The sequence below is a fragment of the Choristoneura fumiferana genome, chromosome 18 (genome assembly GCF_025370935.1).
Source record: "Choristoneura fumiferana chromosome 18, NRCan_CFum_1, whole genome shotgun sequence".
Taxonomy (NCBI): domain Eukaryota; kingdom Metazoa; phylum Arthropoda; class Insecta; order Lepidoptera; family Tortricidae; genus Choristoneura; species Choristoneura fumiferana.
Genome location: NC_133489.1, coordinates 3304979 through 3318974, shown reverse-complemented (window position 1 = coordinate 3318974; position 13996 = coordinate 3304979). Strand labels below are relative to the sequence as shown.

Below are 13996 nucleotides of genomic sequence, written 5' to 3'. Positions count from 1 at the left end.
TTTAAATAAGTGGATTTTTCATTTAACTAGATTATGCCCGCGACTTCGTCTGCGCGGATCTAGGTTATCGCGTGGTGGCGCCCTCTACCAGAATAAAAGGTACCCAATGTTGATCCTTCAAACTACCTATCTCTATACCAAATATCATCTAAATTGGTTCAGTGATTTTGACGTGAAAGCATAACAGACAGACAGACAGGCAGAGTTGCTTTCGCATTTATAATATTATAGTAGGAAAGTAGGGATAGGGATTTTACCACATTGAATATGCCAGCCAACTTTCAGGCAGTGGTTTACAAAAAAAAACCCTAATTCCACTTTGAAGTTAAAAGACTAAAAACGCTTGGTTCAAATAATGTTCAATAAATAAACACAGTTATGCTTATTTATTTATTTAATAAATAGAAGCTTACAAATCATTGATTATCGTGAAAATTCCATGTTATATCTATTTGCCTAATATCCCTCATCACTGACAGAGATAGTATAGTCCGGGTATGAGTCTTTGATGAGCTTTGCAGCTATTTCATGGTCTGCTTTCCCATAGCCTTGTGAGTAGCCGTAAATATGTATTTTCTTGCTGTCCGGCTCATGAGATATTCTTCCTCCTCCTAACGGCTCACAGTCTAGAGGTTGAAGCTTTTCTTGAACCTGTTGAAAACATTTTGAGATTTGTAAATAGATATGAAGGATAACGGCGAATTATATGGTCTACTGCCTTACCTCATCGTATATATCCGAATGATAATTGCATCTCTTATAGCCCCTAACAACTGTGATAGAATCTTCTTCACTTAGTTCCTTATCATGTACTTTTATCAAAATATATTTAAACACTCCTGCAGGGTCTATGTCCACTTTAGGAACAGCTTCCAACGACGCTGACGACATTCTTCGATTAACGCCTGTTACGCCTGTTACCTTTGGAACTAGCAAAAAAATAACAATGTAAAAATAAATATCTGCGTAAGCGAGGTTAGGACGTCAATTTGGTTTATAGTATGAAACAACTTACTAGAAGACAAAATATTTATTTGATTTGTAACTAGAATTAATCTCGGCAAACTCGTGAAAATTTTCATCAGTATTTCAAGAGAATTATTTGACTTTATTTACTTGCGATGCGATTCCCGATTCCCGTTTCCCGATTTTTTTTTTGTTTTGACATTGACATTGATAGGCAGTGCAGTTGTACATTTTTTAATCTTGATTGAACTCTAACGTGAAATGGAATATGTTGCCCTATTGAAAACGAAATGTAATATGTTTGTTTTTGTAACTAAGTAACGCAATTTCTGCCGTTTGAAGGTTTGATCAAAATTAGATTGACCATTTGTATGCGAGTGCAAAAAAATAATAGTTTAACATTATTTTATCACGAACTTTATCATTTCTGATCTTAGTTCTGCGCGTAAAGGAGCACCTGCGTAAAATACTGAGGGAAGTAAAAAGCAATCTTACTGCAAGGTGATATACTTGCATTTGTCATGCAATGCAGTTAAGTTTCCATTTCCATTAGCTTTCTTTCATTCAACAAAAAAAAAAACAGAATAAAAATGGCTGCGATCTACGCGGTGTGAAAGTGATCCGTTTCGTTTGTTTGAATGTGATTTTTTGTAGATAAATTAATGCTGAACTAAGTTGCCGACTGGATATTTCCATCATGAACAAGATGGATTCAACTCTAACCAGTGAGTGTCTTATTTTATAATCCTTTTAGTAAATAAAAAATCAAGGCCGCAGTGAGATCATGTTACATTCAGGTTTATTACCGTTTATTTACACTGCTATTTATCCAGGTGTTTTCATTAGGTTTACAACTGCATGCATTTTTAACGTAACGCGGCATTACTTTACCCATAACTTTCAGTGTAGTAAAAACTTGAATACGTGCAGTATTATATTAAAACATACGTGTTAGTTGATATTTCAATTTGGTTGCGATTTAAAGGTATGTGGGTGAGCTTCTTCACCGCAGCAGGGATCCCCTCCGACGTAGCGGCGACCTACGCACTCACGTTCGCGGAGAACCGCATCCAAAATGACATGCTGCTCGATCTTAACAAGGAGTACCTTCGAGACATGGGCATTACCAGAATGGGCGACGTTATTGCCATATTAAGGTGAGACTACCATTATTGTCTTGGCCTGTAAATGTTCCACTGCAGGGCGCAGGCCTCCTTTTGGAATGAGAAGGCTTAGGCTCTAGTTCCCATGAAGGCTAAAAAAAAAAAGGTTTTTTATTTGTTATTTTTTAATTTCAGTGTTTTTCCACTTCTATCATATTAGTAATCAGAGTGGGTAACCTTAATCTGGGTTAAATTATAAAAATACAGATTGTTTTGTATTATAAAATTGTTATAAGTACAATGATTTAACAATAATTGTACCTATTTCTATTTCCAGACATGCAAAGCAAGTGCATGAGAGCACAGCGAGGGACAAGGTACTAGGGACCACAATGGTGAATGTGGTGCCGGTTGCAGCCATCACTGGACGAGCCACCATCACACAGAACAAACCGTCATCACGTAAGCAAAAATTTAAATAATCCTATTGACACCTAGGTTGTTGAGGACAATTAATCTTAAGCCTTGAAAAAAATAGAAATAAAAAAACTATACACAAACAGCAGAGCCTCTATCATCCAAACCCTTAATTATTGAATCTTAAATATTGGTGCAAAAGATGCCTAAAAATTAATGATTAGGTATATTTCAACATTAATATGTAAGCATGTCAAATTTTAATGATATGTAAAAAAGGCACTGCTTATGATAACATTCCAAAAATACATGTTTTGATTAGGTATCCAAACTAGTCTCTGTTCCAATTACTTTTTATAATCGAGGTTCTACTGCACAACAGTTGCCATCATAAACTTTGGTGGACACCACCTCAAAACTCAAAGCATATGGAGTGGTTGCAAAGCAATGTGTTGTTCCCATTTTTGAAATTTTACATACTTTTGCATTGCTACTTGTTGTAACAGCAAATATAAACAGCAAGCGTCACTGCCATGTATTACAATGTATCTACTATTTAGCTCAAGAGTTCAATTATTTAATTAAAAAAATTATTATGAAAATGCCCAAAACATGGTAATTTCTGTGACAGCTGCTAGTCGCATACTGGAGCATTACACGCGCAACCCACGGGACACGTCTCCAACGTCCCCCAGCCACCAGAAAAAACGAAAACTTGTTGATGTTGGGTAAGTACATTAATGTTAAGTTGAATTCTCAAATTATTTGCTTCCAAATGTCTTTAGAAAGCGGTGGTGGCCTAGTGGTTTGACCTATGCTTCTTGTGCAGAATATTGTAAGTTTAAACCCAGTCTTGTATTCCTTGACTTTTTCGAAAATAGTGTGCGAAATTACATTAGAAATTTGCCACATGAAGAAAATATTGTTAGGAAACCAGCACAAACCTGCCAAGCAATTCAATGATGTGTGTGAAATTATCAAACCGCTCTGGGCCCGCATGAGAACTACGGCGCAAGCTCTCTCAATCTGAGAGGATGCCTGTGCCCAGGAGTGTGACATAGCTATATGCATATAGGTTGGGATGATGAATTGATGATGATGATGTCTATAGAAATATTTTTTTTTGTATTGCAGAATGGAAACGGCTGAAGCCAAGAAATCACGCCTCATAAGATTCAGTTCACCACAGCCAGCCGTCAAAGAAGGTAATTAACATTACCATTCCTTGTCTGTTATAATATTTTACTCTAAAGTTTTAGTATTCTTAACTAACGATTGATTGTATTCTTACAGTTACACAAACCAAACAAACTGTTTTTGCAAGACTTGGAAACACAGAATCGGGAAAAAGTGCTACAACTGTGGCAGCTAAAGAAGTTAAACCAATTTATGCACGGCTTGGATCCAAATCTGAGAAGTCTCCACCTGAACCTACAATACCAGTGCAGAAAGACGCTCTCAAATATGAAGGTATCCTGAAAAGTCCTCCACCAGTAGCTAAAAAAGTAGTTACTATAACTACCCTGAAGAATAATGTGAGGAAAATAGCCATGAATTGTACCATGAGAGCTGATGAAGTACCAGTGAGTGTCAAAGAAAAACTAGCTCTGCCAAAGTCGAAATCTGTCAAATTCTCCAATACTGTAGAGTACAAGGAAATAGAATCTGTGCAGGACAGGTTAGTGAAGACCAAGATTCAACCCAAACAGACAATATTCAACAAACCGGAGAGGAGACTGTCTATGCCCGAAGGTGCCAATGTGAAAGCTAGATTAGGTGTAAAGAATGCTAATAATTTAACAATTACAAAAAATGTGTTTAAAAGGCTTGGTGTATGATGAAACTGGACAAATGAGTGAATATTTGGATTTGAGGTGCTGTGTGTAGTGTTGTTTTTTTTTTCTATACACAAATGGCTGGCCAGTGTTCAGTGTCATGTTTTGGATTGTGACTGTGAGGCCCCTGAGACTAAAGTTTTATTATGTGATTGATTTGATTTAAGATGTTATTAAGATAGTTTTGTGAACATATTGTGAACAATAAGATATCATTCACATGTGGGTTTTGGTATAGACTTTTTTTATGCCTTCACCCTGTTTAGCAAGATATATTTTGCCAATGTCAATGTAGAGACATTAGACATTACACACATGTAGAACTGTTGGTTTATATTAATATAATTTTTAGGACAAAAAAGCCATATTTTAAAAAAGAAAAAAAGATATTTCGCCTTTCAAGAAACCGTCATTGTAATTGTGCACATATGGAGGTCTGTGTAGCTGACAGTCTAAAGTTACATCACCAATGACACCATTTATGTCTTAATTTTGGTGTTGATTAAATTGGTTCACTAATATGTTGCATAAAATCGAATCATAATTTCGTTTCTCATAACAATCTTGAGCAGAATCATCATATCACCAAATTACTTTTCGCATATGTTTTATCTCATACTATCATTTCTCATAATTTTGTAAAGCATAATATTAACATCACATATTATCGATGAGAATAATATTTATATGTTCGAGTAGTTGCTACGCAGTAATACATATCTCATAACATTACTTTGCATAAGGATAATAAAAGCAGAATAAATTTTATTAACATTCCTTGCAATTAAATTAATTGTAGTTCTATATTAACCTAACCTTTATTGGCAGCAGCAGCAGTAAGATTCTGGCGCTTTGCCGGCGGCTGCCGCGGCACGCTTGCTTCGCTCGCTCGACTCGCGCGCTGTTGTGGTCGCAGTTCTAACCTAACCCAACCTACTATGTATGTAGCTGCAGTTCTGTTCTGGCGCTTTGCCTGCTGCTGTTACAGCACGCTTACTTTGCTGGCCTTACTTTACCCTTAACCCATTCTTACGATAGCTGTTAGTTCCTTTAACTTTAAAGTCAGCGCTACTTGAAATTCCGTGAAAATACAATAGTCCAAACTAGTATTTTGCTATGCCATTATGCCATATAAAAATCGGCGATACTAATGTTCTGCTATTTAATATTCTGCAGAAGTATATTCGGCGATAAGAGTGTTCTGCTATTTAATATTCTGAGAAATGACTATTATTCGAACTGATAATTATGCAAAGTTATGATTATGCAAAAGTATCATTCGGCTAAAATAAATTATTGAGATACCTGTTATGCAAAGTGTATTTCGGAGAATCGATATTAAGTAGATAAAGGGAAGCCGATTAAATTAAATAGTTTTTTTTATTGAGTATGCCTAAGGATTATTTATGTTTCTAATTACCATGCAGATGTATAATGTAATTTAACAGCTTCACAAAATATAAACTTTTTAAAATTATAATTTATGGAAATATCAAATAAGTACCTCTTTAAGTACAGGTTAGAGTATCCATCCCTGATCTCGTTGAAAAAATGAGCTTATCTTACTTAATATGGTGTTAAGTACAGTCCTTTATATTAATGTCTGCCACAATTATCTGCATGCAAAAATATCTGACCAGCCTCTGACCTACCAGCCCTAGAAACAGATATTATCAAATATTTATGCACACTTTGAGTTGGCACGAGTTTGTATGGATGCCCAAACAGGGTCGGTATTTTCATGTTGGTATTATCCGGACCGATAAAGAGTCACCCCACGCTTTATTGTGTCAGATATTGGTGGTGTGTGAATGTAATTGTTGAACCACGCCACTGTTCATAGTTTAACCGAGTTATACATACTTGTGATAAATATTATCATTAATAAACCAGAATAACATGACACGGCCAGATTACGAACAGTAGCATGTGTGTTTCGGCGTGGAGAGTAAGTAGACAGCCGGTGAAATTATTGGCACTTGAGGTATCCCATCTTAGGCTTCTAGGTTGGCAACGCATCTGCAATACCCCTGGTGTTGCAGGTGTCTATGGGCGGTGGTGATCTCTTACCATCAGGAGACCCACTTGCTAGTTTGCCATCCAGTCGTATAAAAAAAGTGGCTCAACAGTGGTGAAGCGTCCATAGAACTATTCCTACCGGCTTGCCTAATATTTACAAATAGAACAACAGGACATACAGAATTTATGGAAGATGTTAGCGATCTTTGCTTCGGCTTTAACTTAACACGGAAATATCTGACGCCACGCCACTGTTCAACAGTTCCTGTTCGCGACTATAATAAAAAAATACAGTTGAAATTAAATAATTGTATGATTGGTTGAGAGTATCTAAATAAATATATTAGGCCAGTCTACTATTATAATTACCGCTTATCTAATATTTGAAGAAAATACGTAGTTTACGTATCTGTTTCAAATTGCATGCACAGTCCAACAATGACATACCAAAATACGACTATATCGTACAGCATTAAGTACCGACATTTTGCCTTTGTAAAAATCACGTACCTAATTTTTTCGATGTTCAGTGCCATTTGTGTGAAATGAACATAAACTATAATGTCCAGCTTTTTCGAACGACGAACGTGACATGTCTTTTAAGTATTTGACCTTTTTTTATTACAATTTCTTCTGATTGTATAATTAAATATTTATATCTATTAAATTATTATCATCACATTTTACTTTTTTTTACTATTTGGACATACACATATGAATCTCTGACATTGGTGTCGCGAACTGTAGCTAGAATACAAAACTGTAACTAGAAAAACATCTAAATAAATTTGTTGCTCTAACTTAATACATATTTACACAAAGGTTTTATTACGCATTATGTGATCGATACTATAGTAAACTAGATCTTTACATCCTGTATTTATTTGGAACTGTGGGGTGTAGGTTTCTATCGATCCTAATTTTGTGGACCCTAATTTTCTGACAGGAAAGTTCCATGATCATGATTCTAAGAACGTTCCAGCGTGGTTCAGGAAACAAATGACCTGTCCTACTATTCTGTACTGTAACATGATATGAACAGTAGATTGTAAAAGATGTTCAGTTGCTTTTGTTTTACTTGAGTTGAAACTAGATACTAGGATACAGATCAAGCCAATTATGTTTTTCCATCGTATTTTGTCGTAAATACGGACTTTTCCGACAAGTACGACGGCAAACTGTTATGTTCATGTTATTTTATGTGACGGATGTGTGATGCCGTCTCCGCTTATTTTGTTCGACTAAACAGAGAGGGCATCACCATAGGTCATAGATCATAAAATAGTTATATATAAGTGCACATGTTTTGTATTTTGTGAAATGCTCAGAGCTCTTTGATTCTCAATAAAATTAACAATGTTACTAGATTGTTTTTATTTCACAATCATTTTATACTAGCTTTTGGCCGCGGCTTCGCCTGCGTGGAGTTCGGTTGTCGCGCGCTGTTCCCTCGGAAATTGTGCATTTTTCTCTCTGGCCCATAAACTATCGTTTTGCCAAAAATCACGTCGATCTGTCGTCCGTTTGGACGTGAAAGACACCACTTTCGCATTTATAATATTAGTGTAGTAGTACTTGTGGTGTAGGTAATTTCTGATTATCATAAGCGACGGAATTTGATTAAGGTCTGATTAAAGTACTTTTTGCTAAAAAATTTATTTTTTTATGCAAGCTTTTTTTGCTGACTCTACTTTTATTGTCACCGAAACTACATTTGCATACCAAATTTCAAGTCGATACCATTAACCGTTGAAGAGTTCCGTCCTGTGGAGACGATCCTGGCTGGACTACCAGGATGTCACTAGCAGATTATTGTATTGTCACGCAATTTACATAAGTATACCAAATTTCAAGTCAATCCAACTACTGGAAGTTGGTCGAATTTAACTTGCAAGATTTGATTACAGACACAACGGGACAGGTGAAACTAAATAAAACCTTGTAAAACACGTGTTTATTGGGAACAAGCTTGACTTTATGGACACGCGTAATTTCTGCTGCATTCTGTTTTATACAAAAGTCCAGTTGGTAGGTACCATACGGCAACTGAAAATGAGTTGACTACGAACGATCGTCTGGCTAGAACCTTACGCGCTGACCTGTGTCTGTGTGCTTAGTGTATTTTCCCGTTCACAAAATGTCTCGATCGCGTTTGCGTTAAAATCTCAATTTGTATGGAAACACGGACAGCGCCTCTAGCGGAAAGTTTGCACAACAACTTTTGTGAGTGTAGTTTGCTATGTAAACTATTTCGTCCGCGTATCGTAACGACCGTGGAAACGTATCGACGATCGAACGCTCGATTTACGTCTTCGAATAGTAAACGAATGTTTTATGAAAACGCCACACTAGAGCACTGGCGACGAAGGTTACGATGGGCGCAACGATAGAATCACAGACCATGATCCATTGAGCAAAACATGACGAAAATGTCATTATAATCAAACCATTTTATTACTGGACAGTTTTGCAGATTTAGGGCCTGTTTCACCACTTGTCAACTAACTTTAAGTGACGGATATCAGTGATGCCGTCTCTGTTTGTTTTGCCCGAATAAACAAAGACGGCAATACTTTTATCCGACACTTAAAGTTAGTCGACAGGTGGTGAAACAGGCGATTAAACTACAAAACTATAATAACGTCAATAACTAAGCGCCCAGTTGATTACGATGGTGCTGGCAGCAAAAGGTACAATTTACCTACGGGAACCGTAAGCTCTGATTTGTAGAGACCAATAATATCTCTAATCTCCTGGATACACAATTAAAATACCACAAACGCGACTTCTCACGCTAAACTCGAGTAGTATTTACCTCGACGTTTCGACCACATTGCAGTGACCGTGGTCACGAATTAGACTCGAGCTGAGTCTACTCGTGCTTAGCGTGATAAGTCCCGTTTGTCGTATTTTAATTTATGAATGAAAATCACGAAAGTTTAAAACATTATACCTGGAAACACCTGTATCGAATTCATTGAAATTTATTATGTGCGTGTTTCGGGGTTTCGAGCTTTAGCCCGAACGTAACTCGTTCGCCCTGGTATAATAGATAATACAAATAAAAAGCTGCCCGAATGATTGATTTCATCAACGCACAGCCCAACCTACTGGGCATGAATTTAGATATAGGTATTTTGTAAAAAAAACCGCTTAAAGCATTAGGTAATAACTAGGTATATTGTTCATCGTTTTTTTGAAAATTAACCCTTAAAAGTGAAAAAGGGATGACATATTGATGCAGTAGTTTCAGAGATCCGAAGTCGTAGGCAAAACTGAGGTAGTAAATACTCTCTACCACGCAAAGAACGCACGTACTGCGTCCTTTTATTTATTTTATTAAGTACTAACATTAAATACATGCTTTCGAGAAAGTTAAATTTAACGAAACTACGATTCATCCAGTAAGTACCTACTAGTATGTTCATTTCCTACGCTGACCCCTTTAATTGACTCATTTCACTGCACTTGAACTTTGCACTTTTCTCTTTAACGGCCTTTGACATTGCACTGGTCACTGAATAACGAGATCACTTTCGCGTTCAGCTAGGGATACTATGTCATATTTAGAGCTAGGCTTACGAGTGGATGACGTGCAGCACCGTGACAGAAAGCAGTGGGTCGAGAAAATGAGCCTATGTGTAGCTTAACCGCTCGTGTTCGAGTGAATGGACATAATTTATTTACTATAACTAGACAAACGTGCACGCACGTATTTTTAGACCATTTAGCTTACTAAGTATGGGTATGCTTTAAAAATTGATAATCAACATCAAAAGATCTATTAAGTATAAGTATTCAACATCAAACATTGTCATGGATTTTCTAGAAAACGAACGTGTTGAATCAAACTAACGTCTTTGGGAAATTCAGAAAGGGATATATACTGGGAAACGGATTTAATACTGAAAATTGTTAGGATTGACATATTTCTTGAAATTAATTTATTGGCTATCTGTGGCAAGACGCAATGAAGAGGCCCTAATACCGCGAAGTGCAAAACTCGAACTTCGCATGTTGCCGTCCCGCTGGCACTTATGTCCTTTAATACGCGAGTGAGCTACTAAGAAACTCGAAACTCGAAGTTTGTGTCGTGCGGTCGCTCTGAAACTTATACTATTTAATACGAGAGCGAGAGGGACGGTACGATACGAACTTCGAGTTACGTAGTAGCCCTGCAGAGTTGATGGCTACGCCGCGGGTCGGCGTCGCGTGCGTAGTCCTCCCGCTAAGGACTTAGAAGGAGGGCGACATGAACAAGTAAGCCTCTGTGGTAATGCCCGCCCGTCCTGCCTTTTACAAGGTTCAATTTCTATCGCCAAGTCTATCTTGCAGAATAGATTCGTGTATATTCGGTAGTAATTAACGCAGGTTCAAAATTTAAACATTGAGTGCAAATAGATTTCGTCCCGCTTTCTATGCAATTATTGATCTGTATTGATTGCATTGCCTTGATCTGTATAATGCCTAGTTTTTTATTTATTTTTATTTTTTATTCGATTGGATGACAAACAGCAAAGTGGGTCTCTGTGTAAGAATCACACGCCCATAAATTTTGCACACCAGGGTATTGCAATGCGGTGCCAACTAGAGCCTAAGATGGTACCTCAGTGCAGTAATTTCACCGGCTTCTTCTCTCCACGCCGAACACACAGTGCAGCACTGCTCTTCTGGGATTAGCGAGCAGATTGTAGCAATCGCGGACCATTGCAAGTCCTAACTGCAAAACTACTACTACTATTTTGTTGCGCTGCGCTTTTAATTTACCTGTGACATCTCTTTCCACATGTTTAGTTTAATCTAGCTTTTATAATTATTCTGTTGTAGGTATCCTTGGTTTGGTTGCCCTGAACCAGCGCCATAAGTCATGGCCCATGACTGAAGAAATTCAGACATCGGCATTTGCTGAGTGGCATCCATTTTGGTGCTTTGTTAACTACTGTCATTTTTAGATTAAGATTTCATGTAGGTGCAAACTTTTTGAACTCCAATAAATCAATTATTTCTATAATTATGAAAAAAGACAGGAGTTACAACGCTCGCAGGACAGCTGAATTATTTAGATCAAAAAAGATTAAGTAGTTAGTAGATTAATAGTAGATAGTTAGGTAGATATGGGACACCCAAAACTCCGAAATATTTTATTCCAAATTTGCTAAGACATATAATTTCGATTAGGTAAGTATTAAAAACACATTTTTTTCCGAATTTCAAATATATCGTTTTTTACTACGAAGAAAAATACGAAATATTATTGACCCTAAAACAGTATTTCGATTATCAATTTTCCGAAATGACTTCGCTTATTCGAATTGATAATGATTAATTGTATTTTTCTTATATTCATTAATAAATAATAATATAGAAATATGACATTCGGCAAAATAAACTTTGTCGTTTTAATAATCGTAATCTTGAATTTCGAATTAATGTAAATAATAATAATTGAGCGGAATTTACACGGGGTAAATACGTAGGCACAATACAAGTAATACCTATACTTATACTGTTACTTGTATTGTGACGTAGGCATCTGTAATGAGCAGGTTTCCAAACCCATGTAATTAGTCCAATATTAAGTATTGTATTGAATTGTAAAACTTCCTGACCTGAGAGGCATTAGGTACACCCTTTGCGGGAGCGTACGTCACCTTCACCTTAACTTACCGATTTTAAGTCTAATCATCGTGTTGTGGCACCCATAAATAATTGTCTATTGCTTCAATGGGACATGTCGTAAGATCCATTTTAACACCGGATAGTTCTCTCAATTTGTCAGTTGGTAAACGAAACAAGGCAGAATAATTTGTTATGCACGGACGATTATTTCTGCCCATTCCTCGTGTTGTCTACATGTTCCGATGGCCAACTATCATCGGACTAAGTTTTTCCTAACTCGGTAATTGAGTCAACGACCCTCATTCTCTTCTGCAATCAGTCAAGTGTGATAGAATCATTTTTTTACAAAAAGCGGTAACGTAACATCTAATTTTATTAGACGGTCGACTGGAGTGTGATGAATTTATTTTATTAAATAGAATATCAATGGATTTCTGATATAATGTGATGAAGGAGGGTTGGAGCGGCGCGGGCGCCGGATATAAGCGCGCGGAGGGAGCGCGGCGCCGCAGTGTTGTGCGGTGCGCGGACGCAGCTCGCCTGACATGGGGACAACGGTGAGCTGCTTGTTTACATTACCTAGGGCTGCGATTATTTACTTTTTCCAGAATTATAGTGATTTCAAATTTAATTGAAGATTTGATTTACTTCTTATTGTTTCGAAAGTTTAAATTTGTATTTTAAATATAATAGCCATTAATTTGAATATTGACAGTTGTTGTATTTTAAAATGTTTGGGTTGTTTTGTTTTTCAATTGAAAAGTGAAAGTCAAAAGTTTTTTATTTAAATCAGTCTTAACAGTAAACGTTTATGAAGATCATTAGATAAATAACTTAATCAAAATTTTTCATTTTTATAGCATATTTTTACAAACGTCCAAGTCTTAAATTTGACTTGTAATGTCGGAACTAAACATATACAAGACACGAAGTTAAATAAAACCTTTAATAAATTGCTAATGATATACAAATAAAGATGACAACTACTGGGACAGTTACCGACACTCGGATTTCCGGTACAACTGAGGAAACTGAATCACGTAGGTACCAGGGTGGAACCTTTTCATAATCAATTTCGCTATGATTTATTTGTCAAACGTAATATGGCATGTCAAACACTACGGTACGTGATTCAATTTCCTCGACTGTACTTTATTTTAATTTTAAATTGTTTACTTCTACACGCTTACCTACTTACACTAATTTGCGTGCTGATTGGTTCTCGATGAAATAAATCAAAGCGTTACATAAAAGTTTTCAATAGAACTAACAAATTAAACGATTGCCCGAACCCATGCGTGCTGTGTGTTTAAGTTTCAACGGTCCAATGCATTTCCGTTTTCCATCCGCCAAGTTCACCGGAACTGATTGTGATTAATGTATTCATATTTTTATGTGTTTCTTTCTCAGGCGTTACCTGTCTTGTGCTGGCTGGTGGTGGCCGGAGCGTGTCTCGGGACTGTGTCTGGTTCGGGATAAAGGACAATGCGAGTGCCGCGAGCGCACCCCGGCTCTACCGCAACGTGCCTTTAGGAATCTACGCGAGTGCGGCTCCACACGGAGCCTTTACGTTCCAAATGCCTTCTATCGCATTAAAGCCCACGCAGCTCATCCCAGTCAACCAGGAGAGCCTCGTTATTGAAAAATCTAACGGATATTTAAAGGATTCGTACGGAAATAAGTTTTTGGCTCCTTCTCAGTCAGTCGCGTATAAGACGACTTTCCCGCAACAGTTTGTGCAGCTCCAGCATTTGCCTGATCACTTGGCGCAGCCGCTGTCTGCGACTCCGAGCTACCACTTCCCCCAGGGACCGCCGCAAGCGTTCTTCAGCAATCAGTACCGTTTCCCTTCAGTGGACGCTGTCACGTCGCCCCTGACGCGCTATGGAGTGACACATCCTTTCGCTTATGCGGGTGGTGTAAAAAGTCTGACTCCAGCTTCGGATCAACAGTTCCAATTTGTTTCGCCAGTAGCTCAGCAGGATACCAACAGTAATAATCAAGTGATTTACGGCACTCCAAATTATAGCGCAGCAC

At 37.3% G+C, this 13996-nt stretch overlaps 4 protein-coding genes across 5 annotated transcripts in view; 3 read left to right on the top strand and 1 right to left on the bottom strand.

Annotated features, from left to right (window-relative positions):
• Positions 1-13996, top strand: part of LOC141438248 (NBAS subunit of NRZ tethering complex-like) — a gene marked incomplete in the record, with an annotated part of 82235 nt that overhangs the window by 64852 nt on the left and 3387 nt on the right.
• LOC141438237 (14 kDa phosphohistidine phosphatase-like) lies at positions 377-1196 on the bottom strand. Of its 2 annotated transcripts, none has more exons than XM_074102030.1 (3): positions 1117-1196; positions 724-929; positions 377-651 (listed from the first exon to the last, which is right to left on the bottom strand). In XM_074102030.1, exons 1-3 carry the CDS (start codon positions 1172-1174, stop codon positions 457-459), a joined length of 459 nt encoding a protein of 152 aa, XP_073958131.1. In that variant the 5' UTR covers positions 1175-1196; the 3' UTR covers positions 377-456. The 2 variants fall into 2 exon arrangements, with proteins under 2 accessions (XP_073958131.1, XP_073958130.1); XM_074102029.1 differs by having other exon boundaries at positions 1016-1173.
• On the top strand, positions 1554-4535 carry LOC141438225 (uncharacterized). The gene is made up of 6 exons (XM_074102015.1): positions 1554-1691; positions 1952-2123; positions 2407-2531; positions 3118-3214; positions 3621-3691; positions 3780-4535. Exons 1-6 carry the CDS (start codon positions 1664-1666, stop codon positions 4322-4324), a joined length of 1038 nt encoding a protein of 345 aa, XP_073958116.1. The 5' UTR covers positions 1554-1663; the 3' UTR covers positions 4325-4535.
• Positions 12426-13996, top strand: part of LOC141438361 (uncharacterized) — a 1875-nt gene continuing 304 nt past the window's right edge. Inside the window, exons 1-2 of the mRNA XM_074102220.1 lie at positions 12426-12516; positions 13370-13992. Coding sequence (XP_073958321.1) covers positions 13537-13992 — 456 coding nt within the window. The 5' untranslated portion in view covers positions 12426-12516; positions 13370-13536. The remainder of the gene's footprint in view (positions 12517-13369; positions 13993-13996) is intronic.

What these genes read in the sequence shown, in the direction of transcription:
- LOC141438237 (XM_074102029.1), bottom strand. Translation starts at nt 1,082, where the DNA reads ATGAAAATTTTCACGAGTTTGCCGAGATTAATTCTAGTTACAAATCAA. An exon ending in AATAAATATTTTGTCTTCTA is followed by an intron (nt 930 to 1,015) that starts GTAAGTTGTTTC and finishes TTTTTTTGCTAG; the next exon opens with TTCCAAAGGTAACAGGCGTA. An exon ending in ATTCGGATATATACGATGAG is followed by an intron (nt 652 to 723) that starts GTAAGGCAGTAG and finishes TGTTTTCAACAG; the next exon opens with GTTCAAGAAAAGCTTCAACC.
- LOC141438225 (XM_074102015.1), top strand. Translation starts at nt 1,664, where the DNA reads ATGAACAAGATGGATTCAACTCTAACCA. An exon ending in GATGGATTCAACTCTAACCA is followed by an intron (nt 1,692 to 1,951) that starts GTGAGTGTCTTA and finishes TGCGATTTAAAG; the next exon opens with GTATGTGGGTGAGCTTCTTC. An exon ending in GACGTTATTGCCATATTAAG is followed by an intron (nt 2,124 to 2,406) that starts GTGAGACTACCA and finishes TTCTATTTCCAG; the next exon opens with ACATGCAAAGCAAGTGCATG.